This window comes from Pyxicephalus adspersus, chromosome 7 (genome assembly GCF_032062135.1).
Source record: "Pyxicephalus adspersus chromosome 7, UCB_Pads_2.0, whole genome shotgun sequence".
Taxonomy (NCBI): Eukaryota; Metazoa; Chordata; class Amphibia; order Anura; family Pyxicephalidae; genus Pyxicephalus; species Pyxicephalus adspersus.
This window is the reverse complement of record NC_092864.1, coordinates 55,510,617-55,521,858: the sequence shown is the minus strand read 5'-3', so window position 1 is coordinate 55,521,858 and position 11,242 is coordinate 55,510,617. Positions and strand designations below refer to the sequence as shown.

The window sequence follows — 11,242 nt, the reverse complement described above, 5'->3', positions numbered from 1 at the left end:
GATTTTGTTTTTAGAAATCACAAATTTGTCCCTAGCACTTCATTCACCACTCATGTAAAATTGGTGCTTAGGTCTATGCACAGTTTGCTATGGAATTATTTTTCACCAAGATTATCCATCTGCATGAAACTCCGGTGTACTTGAGAACATCTGCAGTCTATGTAAATGTGTACGTGTTGTCCATCTTTATTTAGCCCTATATTATAATAGCTAAAAAAAGGATGATAATATATTTCTGGGCCGTACGGACGGCCCGCCGATATTTATATATTATAATTACTAATTTTTAAAGGTTTTTCTCTCACTGGAATTCATAATTAGTAGCAAAATGGTGTTATTTATATGTCATTGTCATTCCTTGATTCCAATGTGGCTCCAAGTGTTTTGTTTTGTTTTTTGTTTTTTGCATTGCATAGAAATGTTAAAATTAGAAATGCATGCATGTATAAGGTTCAGATAAAGCTTCAAGGTTATAAAGATTTGGCGAACTGCATTTTTTATTCTAGCAAACATACAGTATAAAAATGTAAACAATTGTATCCTCATTTGCATGTAGCAATGACGAGTCTATACAATAGATCTTCCAATAATGTACCTTACATCTATTATTGTTTTCATTGACTACAGAACTGTGAGACAGAAATATCAGTTCAGTGTCACTTTCTATATCTGGCTCAGAGTTTATCAATAAAAGATTCATCCGTTTCTAAAAATATTTGCATTTTTGTGTTTAGAAATGTCATAGCTGTCATTCTAAATATGGCACTATTGTGGAATCAATGACTACAATTTGGTGAGGCAGTTTTATCGAAGAGATTGCAGCCTTACAATGCCTGCATCAAAAAATATACAAATTGATGTTTGTTGTTCGAAGAATGTGATGACCATGAATTGTCACAATTAGGTTAGTCTCCTTAGTTGAGCTTTTCTTAAAGTGCTTAAAGAGCATTTTCATGCTGGTTCTCCCCGAGATATTTTGAGGGAACATTCATTCTGTAGATTTACTATGCAACGACCACTCGCAAGTCCTGACTGCTGCCACTGCCAAGGCTGGAGTTATCAGGGCTTCCTTGAGTCTGAGCAAAGTTGATGAAAACCTGGAAATAATAGAAAAGTACATAAGTAAGAAATAATATTACAGCTCTCCCATTGTGTTAGTGCAGTAACCCAAAATTAGCAATCCAATTTCACATTTTATCAGCATAGTCCAAACTGTAAAAAAAGATTTCTTGCTATATCTTAATGTACTTGTAAATAACGCAAACCCTGAGGTAGGCTATATTCTATTTTAGTGCTTGAAAAAGAAACATAATAAAGAGACATACAGCCTACATATATTCATACAAGAAAGTTATTCAGTTGTACCTGGCAGATCTGTGTAATTCACATGTGCAGCCATGATGCTTGTGTCACAAGCAATGGAATTTCTAAAGAGGCAGCACAGCAAACATTGCTTTCAGACTACCTAACTTTACTTTAAAATCAGCCTGAAAGTGGAGTCACTCCTAAAATGGAGTCTTATTGAGCAATAATAAAGAAGGACTTTGGATTGTAAGGACATTAGGATGTTCATATTCTAATCTTCAGTTATTGAGATCTGTAAAAATGAGGCAAAAAATTAGACTTGAATTGCACCTGCTAGCTGGAAACAGGATAGCCATTAATATCCATGTTAAATTTCATATTTACCTGACTTAAAATAAAGAAATATTTTGAATACTCTCTATTTTTAGTCCTAAATTTAAATTGGGTCAACCATATGTAAACACACTTTTAGTTGTGTATGTCTTTTCTCAATCTGTGTCTCTCCCAAATGTATGCAACTGAAAGCTTTGTCAGATTTATTTTGCTGCTGAGATTGTGAGAGAATAAACTCAATGGACGTATGTGTTCTTTTAAATGTGATCCTCCTGGCTGCTAACATGTGAACTCGATCTAAAATATAACTGATCTGCTTTCACTTTACATTATGTTATTATTATTATTATTATTATGAAAAAACAGGATTTATTTAGCACCAAAATATTACGCAGCACTGTACATTATATCACATTTGTCTAAGTTTTGAGCAGGATATGGTGACATTTAGAATGTGAATATGTAGCCTTCACTGAACAAACTTTTTTTTTTTTTTTTTTTTGCAAAGTAGAATTTTACTAAAATGCTTGATGAGAGGATAGAAAAGGAGGTTAGCATTATAAAAAGAATCGTACCAGAAATGAAAGATAAAAAAAAACACTTTTAACATTTATTTTTCTGTACCTCATCCAGAGTGGTCTGGCTGACTGAAAAGTGAGTGATGTTCAAGGCCGTCTTATTAGACTCAAGAATGTCAAATATACTGGCCACTCCCCCTATGGACACAGGAACATGGTACTCCACCATGGTAAAGTGTTGTTCCTTTTAGGAAAAGAATAGAACATTGTTATATATTATTAATATTATATTATTAAACAGGATTTATATAGCGCCAACATATTACGCATCGCTGTACATTAGAGGTTGCAAATGACAGACTAATACAAACAGTGATACAGGAGGAGGTACAAGTGCTTTAAAATGTTCATGCGCAATAAGTATGCTCTTACAAGTCCACTGAAATGATGATTTACCGTGTCTACTAGCTAACTGATTATTGGTGACCCTGAAATATTGTAGTTCCTCAATGCTTGATAATTGATTGTATTTTATGAGTTTTCATTACAAGCATTCTTTATTACATATAAAAACATTGCCATTTCTTTCATATGCATGATATTATAGAGAATATCACAACTATTACCATAATAAAAATGATAAAATTTAAAGTGTGGTACCTACCATGGCCAGATAAATGATTTATATTTCCTAGATTTAGAGCATTTAGCTAGTCTACCCTCCCTGTACTGTAACCCATCAGTGCTTCTCTCCATTTGATCACCAGTAGCAGGGAGAGTACCCAGGTTCTCCCATGATAGTCTATCTTCTACAGTCTTGGAGAGCTTCTAAATATTTATTATTTAAACTCATACCTGACATATTCCAAGTTTATTAATGCGTTACTGTATTCTTTAATTATAATAAATATGCAGTTAAAAAATTTAGAAATATCTTGCAGATTTTTACTACAGAAAAGTAATGGTATTAAAAAACATGTGGTTGATTTGTAGAGGCCCCTGATAGTGTACATCAGAAAAGGAAAGAACACAAAAGCCACAAAAGGAAAAAAACATATTGGATACCAGTGTTCAACCCAGAAATTTTTTTTAAGGCAGGTGGGAAGGTGATTGTAGGCTGGTGCAGCCCCTGTATTGTGACCCAACTCATCAGTAACCACCCAAAAAAAGCCAGCTGGTTACTGGAAAATGTCAGGTGGTGCGCCCAGCTAGAAGGGGCTGGGGAGAACACTGAATATGGGGGGTTTCAACCAACTTTTTACCAGAATTCACACATTTTCTATTTAATTAAATTAAAAAAATGTATGAATAATAATTAAAAGGTGATCTACACATTTTCTGTGTGAAAAATGTAAATAGTGGCTAAAAGTTTTTAAGCATTTAAACATCTCTAAAATCATATATTACAGTAAATGTCAGCTTGAATAGTTAATCTAAAGAAATGTAATTTTTCTCTATGTTTCAGCATCAGCTCCCATTTGCTATCCTCTCACAGTCCAGTGCTTTATACACAGTGGAACATCATCTGTTCAAAAATGTTATTTACAGTGCAGAAAGGAATCATTGTGCTTAAAGCAAACAATAATCTTTTGTTCTGAATAATCCCTTTGCTTTGCTGGAGAATTCTACACTTTTCTTTTATATTTGGTTAGTTAAATACAGCTTCTTTAGTCATAAGACTTTTCATCTTCCCTAAAGAAGGATAGCCAGGCAAGGATAAAGTGCCATTGATTTGTCAGTAGAAAACCATGTTTAATGATATAAAGAATGATGATAATTGACTTTCTACGATTTCATAAGAATGATTGTAAAAAGCAAACTCTTTTTTTTTTTTTAATCAATTTTTTAATTCTAGTACATATGCAGTTCCGTTGCCACTTGGGAAACAATATCAGGCCCACTGTTCAACACAGGCGATGCCCCCAGTTCCTCGGATTTTGCGTAGTCTCAACAAATTGGAAAAGACTCACAAGCAAGGCGTCATCAGCGGTATGCCGTATTCAGTAAGTGAATTATTCACATCCCAACATGGCTGATCTGAAGGCGTCTGACAGGGCCTTGATGCGTTTTCCTCTACCAGTATTTAGTTATAAAGCTTGTGAAGCCCTATGACCAAGTACTGGTTGTATGAAACACGATCAGGCGCTGTCATACTCTTCTGAAACACCCATGTTGCGATGTGAATAATTCACTTACATAATATGGCAGACTGCTGATGACCTCTTGTTTGTAAGTATTTTTCAATCCCTTTTTGTTTTTCTGTATGCAGAAGCATTTTACTGATGACTTTTAGTAAGGATCTGTGCTGTACGCTGAATAGGTAGGGCAAATGAAATTGCATCAGGAGCTAGTAATTAAGTGATCAGCATTGTTTCATTCAATTCTTGAAAACCTTTCCAGAATTATTAAGATGTATTGCAGCACACAGTTTTTCTTTCTACTCTTTCCATGAGCAGACATGACTCTAGGCGATGGCAAAGTAGGATATTTGTTTTGGCAGCAATTGCTCGGAGAGCATCATTATGAGAACGAGCGCAGGAAGAAGTGCTTTGACTGCTCCAGCAGCCTACTGTTTTCCACCTGCTTTCAAACTATAACTCCCATTATCCTTTAGCCAGGGTTGAATCATGTGAGCTTTTAAAAAGAATTATTATTAGAAAATCTTAACAAAATCACTTAAATATCCTCTTGCATAGAGATGGTTATGGGTTTTTTAAAATTAATGATATGCAATATTTTAAACTAAAAATGTAATGCTTAACAAGTAATGTAAAAAGCATGCTGTTTCATATCCTTTAGAGTGCCTAATCATGGTCAGAGTATTGTAACATTATTCTGATATACACCACAAGGAAGTAACATTAAAGGCATCAAGGTTCTCTTAAAGGGATACGCTATTAAATGCTCATTGTTATGTTTCTTTCCAGGTAGCAAGGCAACACACAACCACATACTAAAAACGCAAATCTGTTTTGGAAGACAGCTTTTTGTTTAAAAAATATACATATACATATGCATTATATATATTATATATAAGTTCTCCCCAGAAATTTTTTTCAGCTGGGTGGGGGGAAACTGTAGCCGGGTGGTAAAAAAAAAAGTGGGCGGGGCTATACACAGCAAAATTGGAGCTCCTAATTATGCCATAGGTATCCAGTAACCCCTGCTATTGTGTCAGTGTTCTACCTAACCCCATAGTTCTCCCCAGGGGGTTTTAGCCGGTTGCTCCGCCCGGCTGCTGTGAATACCCCGCCCACCTCTCTGCGCCAGGTCTCATCCTCTGCACCGATCTCAGTGAGGCTGCTCTGTGCCATCTGTGCTCTGTGTCATCTGTTCAGAGGATTGCTGCTGTGATGAGAAGTGAGCACACACAGTTTAGCCTTCATGTGAAGGGGACACAGGCAGCCCCGCCCCCATCTCATAGCACGAGCTGGGATTTCTATTTAAAAAAGAAAAAGCTGCCGGTGAAATGTATCCACTGCTAGAGCTGTGTGTGAAGTCTGCATGTCATTCTGCTTCCTCACTGCTCTCTTGTCTACAAACCACCATATCTCCTAATATGCATGTCACAATGACTTGTAATTTTCAGGGTGCACAGGGGACCCTCATAGATACTAGTTATTACAATTGCTGTTTCAGGGGAAAGTGCAACTAGGAGTCCTTAATTGAAAATGCAAATTTGGGACCCCAGAGCCACTAACATAGCAAGGAGCATTGGGGTGGACCCCTAAATATATACCTACCTGTCACAAATCTATACCTATGAAACTACTGTCTGCTTCTCTTCTTTCAACCCCAATTTCTTTGAGGTGGGGGGTACAAAACTGAAAAATATAGGTGCAAGTGGCGGGCACATTCTCCCCTTACAATCTCATTACTACAGCATCATTAGAACATAAAACACTTTGCCCATCAAAATGGGCCTCCCTGCCCCGTTACACATTCCTGTCCACTTCTACCATTTTGAACTTTAATTGGGGAATGGGGCAGTGTAAGAAACCAAAAATATAGGTACAAGTGGGGAACATCTGTGACTAACATCCCCTAAAACTTCATCACTATGGCATCATTAACAAATGAACTTATTTTTTTTTTTTTTTTTTTAATATTGTAATGATGCCATGGTGATGAAAGGTGATCGCACGTGTCTCCCACTTCCACCTATATTTTTGTTTCCCTGCACCTCTTAATTCTCGAGAAATTGGGGTTTGAGATAAAATGCAGACAGATATGTGTAACAGATCAGGCAGCACATTTTGCTAGGTAGAGATTTATGTTCTCATAATGCCATAGTAATTACATTTTAAAAAGGTTTAGCCACAAGTGTCACCCACTTGCACCTACAGTTTCAGTTTCCTATGCCTTCACGTGTACCTTAAAAATTTCAAGTTAATACAACCAACTGTTTAGGAGATCTGAAGGTTTGAACACAGCGAGATGCTAGGCTGCAGAATATGACAAGCAGCTTTTACACTCACATAGCGATCACACTGCGCTGCCGGTGACATTACACACTGCTGATAAACTTCACAGACAGTGTATTATTATAGAATATGGGCAGTGATGAGAGGGGATCACTGTCTGTCTTGTCCCCATCTGATATCACATGCATGATGCTATTAAAGCATCGCCAGATTTTTAACATTATATTAAAGAGTGACTTTCTCTGTAATGTAATGGAAAAATGTGCGTTTTTTTTTTGGTTTTTACACTTTTTTGGAGAGGACCTCTCCCCTTCACTCTTCACTTCCATTTCGGTAAAGACCAAAGGGGAAATCTGCAGCCTCCTGGGATATTTGTGTCCCAAGAGGCTCTGTACTGCTCCTTGTGTGCATGCACCTTCAGAGGATTTCTTATAATGTAAAAAGTGTTTACTCTCATGTATGCGCAGTGCAAGGCAGCACTGGATGTACAAGTGAGCATTAGAGAAAAGGTGGAATCTGAGCCAGTGTGGGCCCACTGGGCTAATTTTGTAAAAGAATCAAGTGAAAAAAAAATGTTTTCACAAAAGTTCACTTTAACTAAATATAGGCACAGGAGCACATCTGAAGTACGGTTGAATTCACACCGGCAGTAAGGTTACATTTGTCCATTCCTCATGCCAGAAACCACCGGTGCTTAAAAAAAACTAGCTCTGAAAAAGCCCAGCACTTACCCCCAGAAGTCACTCAGAAGGGGTGAATGTTTTTGCTGCTAATATGAACTAAGCCTAACTTGTTACACCACATTCATTATACTATTACACTACTACAAAGGAATACACTCTTAAAACTTAGAACATTAGTAAGTTGGGTCACAATACATGGCATAGGACAGTTGTGGCAAAATACATAGAATAGAAAAATTGGATATACTAATAGGGCAGGCATTACAAAGTTGGAACAAAGTATAGGGAGCAGGAAGAAGACTGAAACAGTAAGAGGTTACTGGATACTCATGGCATATACAACTGGGAGCACTAAGTTTGCCGTGTTTTGCCACACGCCCTTTTTTTACCACCTGGCTACAGCTTCCCACCACCCGGCTGAATAAAATTTCTGGGGAGAAAACTGTACCCCTTATACTTTGTTTTGTTTGTCAACTTTCTAATGCCTGGCTTGTTAGAATGTACAATTTTTTTGTATTATACCCCAACAGTCCAGTGCTGTGTATTTTAATCCAACTCCCTAGAGTTCCATGTTTTAATAGTGTTATACCTTGTAGCAGTGTAATATTGTGATCAACATGGCTTAACAAATTAGGCTTAGTTCACACTGGCAGTAAAAAAATGCCCCTCCTGAGTAACTACTTCTTGGCAACTGCTGGGCACCTGGAATTGGTAACCGGTGATAATGCTAGGCACCTGGCATTGGTAACAGGCGGTAAGTGCTGGGCTTTTCAGGCCTAGCAGTTTTTCAAGCAGGAGTGGTTCCTGGCGAGAGGAATGTGAGGGGTAAACGCAGCAAATGCAACCTTACTGCCAATGTGAATTGAGCCTGACTTCAGATGTCACTTTTTTTAATTTTAAGAATTTCAAAATATGGGGATCATGAGTTTAAAAACTTGTAGAAATTGGAAGATTTGGGTTGCTGTTTTATAGGAATGTGCACCTAGGAGCCCAAAATGGAAAATGCAAATTAACGACCCCCGGGGCCACTTACATAGTAAGAAGCATTGGGATGGCCCCCTATAGATTTTTCCTACCTTTCACAAAACTATACCTGTAATACTATGCTGCCCTTTCTGCTTCTGTTCTTTGAATCCCAGTTTATCTGGGAGATGCAGGAAACTGAAAATGTAGGTGCAAGTGGGGAACAGATGTATAAACCCCTAAAATTTAATTAGCATGGCATCATTAGAACATAAAAACCTCTGCCCATCAAAGTGTCTGCTTCAATACCTTGAACCCTAATTTCTCTAGAACAGAGAGATGCAGGTACACAGAATTAAAGGGGCAAGTGGGGGACACTTGTGGCTAACACCCCCCAAACTTTCATCTCCATGGCATCATTACATAAAGTCTGCCCATCAAAACACGCTGCCCTGGTACCCATGACTTGCCCTACCAGTAGCTAAACCCCAATTTTGTTTTGATGGGCAGAGTTTTTTTTGTTCTAATGATGCCACTGTGATAAAACTTTAGGGGGTGTTATCCACAGATGTTCCCCACACATTTTCTGTTTCCTACACCTCCCCATTGCAGAGAAATTGGGTTTCCAGTGTTAGAAATGGGCAGTAATGTGTAACGGCAGTGCGTTTGCCATAGTAATGTAATTTTAGTGTGGGTGGTATAGAAAATTGTCCCCCCCCTCACCTACATTTTACGCTTTGTACACCCCACCATTTTAGGGAATTTGGGGTTCGAAGAAGAGAAGCAGATAGGGTAACGTAGTATGACAGTTATAGATTTGTGAGAGATAAGTATAAATTTAGGGGCCCTTCCCCAATTCTCCTTTCTATGTAAGTGGCCCCGGGGGTCCCCAATTTGCATTTTTGATTTAGGACTCCAAGGTGCACTTGCTTTTAATACTGCATCCCCAATGTTGTATTTACACAAGATTTTACATCTGATTCCCATATCATGAAATTTGTAAAAGCTGGGGTGCTGAAATTGTGAATGGCGCTAACTATAAGTGTTCCCTGTGCACCCTGAAAATTTCAAGTCATTATGACATACAGTTTAGGGGATATGAAGGCTTATACACAGAGCTGTAAGGCTGAGGAATGTGACATGCTGCATTTACACACACTGCTCTGATGACATCCTTACACACACCCACTGGGCGGAGACATTGTTTACACAATGTTTTCCAAAGACTCGGCACAGCTTTGAGAGGGGGAGGGACAGCCTGTGATCTCCTCATAGCTGTGCTGTGCTCCCTTCACTCTGCCCGGCTCTAATCAGCAATCGGCTCTTATAAGCGGAGAATGGAGCGAGCAGAGCAGCCTCAACGGTGTCCCCTCAGAGCTGATGAAAATATGAGGGGTGGAATAATCACAGCAGGTGGGCGGCCCGCCCCCCAAAAACGGGCTGGGGAGAACCATGATATATATATCACTCTTCCAAAAATAGTGACACTGAATAAGTATAACAAAAGTTTGGTCAAGCTGTACCTTTAAATATGAGTTTGGAAAGTGAAAGTGCATGAAGTCGGTAACTTTCTCAACGCTGACAGAAGAGTCCTTCAAATGCATCTTCACGGTGAACCCACTTCCAAACCTAAATGTAGGACAAAAACATTCATATGATTGAGCCTAATAGCAAGATGCACCATGCATATGACTGTGAAAGCTTTTCAGTATCTTAGAAATAAGTCTAGTCTTGAAGTGGAAACTGAGAGCCTCACAGCAGCGGCTGAAATGTCAAGGGTTCACAGTATGAGCACCTGCGTCTCTAAATAACGTCAACGGTGTAGGAGTCCAAACTACTGCTGAACTGATTACCTGTACACTAAAACATCATTGTATAATACTGAGGCAAGCTGCAAATACAAAAAGGATTTGTTTACACATAAATTTGAGATGATGTATTTACCCTAAATCATAGCTGGGCTTTTATAATTACTGTTTTTTATTTTATAAGATGCTGATGTGTGCATGGATATTCTGTTTCATATTTTAATTTTTCTTTTTTGCTTATGTAAGCTTAATTTTTATTTAATCCTCAGATATACTAAGGTTTGTTTTTTGACTGTTACATATAAAATTGGTAAACAAAATATTCTAAAACTTCAAATATAAAAACAAGTCTCTATTTCTACGTCTTTGAATTTGTGTTTTTGACAAACCCAATTGCATGGCCAAGTGTTTACTCTAAAAATTTTGCATAGGTACTTGCCACACTGTGAGCCGCTACTATGCTAATTATAGAAAGAAAATAATGACACTTTCTACATGGCATACTAGTAGTTCTAATTTCAGGCTCTTTGTAAACATTTGTATTCCACAAACCATCACAGTGTAAAATGTATTGAAGGGGCAGCTACCCGCATCAAAACCTCCATAGTAGCCATACAACATTTTATATCATCAGCATAGCATGTTGTACCCCTCACCCTGAACTGCATTGGTCAGACCTAACAATAAAACTACTTCAGATTTAACAAAAACCATCAATGACATTAATGGTTTAATGACATGATAAAGTATTTATGATCCAGCTCATAGATGATCATAGAAGATACCTGAAATAGAATCAAGTACCGTAATACATTTTATTAAGTCTTGTCTATATGCAAAACCTTTTGTAGGTTTGGATAGAGTGAGGACAGATTAGAACCCCTGTTAGATTTTAATGCTGTCCAGAGCACTGTTAGAAGGGTTTCCTCTTACTTTTTCACCTAGACAGGAAGTAAGGGAAACTAAAATAGCAGCACAGGACTTTTTTAAGTGTGCTAGAGTCCCTGGATGCTTTTTTCACTTTTATTAATGCAGATTTTTACCCACTTTCTGTCCAGTAAAAGGTTTTCACCCATAACAGAAAGTTCAGGGGGGGAGAGCTCCAGAATAGCAAAAAGGACAAACTTGACAGGAGTTTTGCCTCTTCTCCATTCCGTCCAAAAGTGAAAAAAATGTTTTCATTACAGGTATACAATAACTGGCAGATA

General features: G+C 37.8%; 1 protein-coding gene across 1 annotated transcript in view; it reads right to left on the bottom strand.

Moving 5' to 3' along the window:
* Positions 1 to 299: 299 nt before the first annotated feature.
* Positions 300 to 11,242, bottom strand: part of ABCA12 (ATP binding cassette subfamily A member 12) — a 56,559-nt gene continuing 45,616 nt past the window's right edge. Inside the window, exons 31-33 of the mRNA XM_072418543.1 lie at positions 9,750 to 9,855; positions 2,263 to 2,400; positions 300 to 1,097 (exon numbers count right to left, since the gene is read on the bottom strand). Coding sequence (XP_072274644.1) covers positions 1,005 to 1,097; positions 2,263 to 2,400; positions 9,750 to 9,855 — 337 coding nt within the window. The 3' untranslated portion in view covers positions 300 to 1,004. The remainder of the gene's footprint in view (positions 1,098 to 2,262; positions 2,401 to 9,749; positions 9,856 to 11,242) is intronic.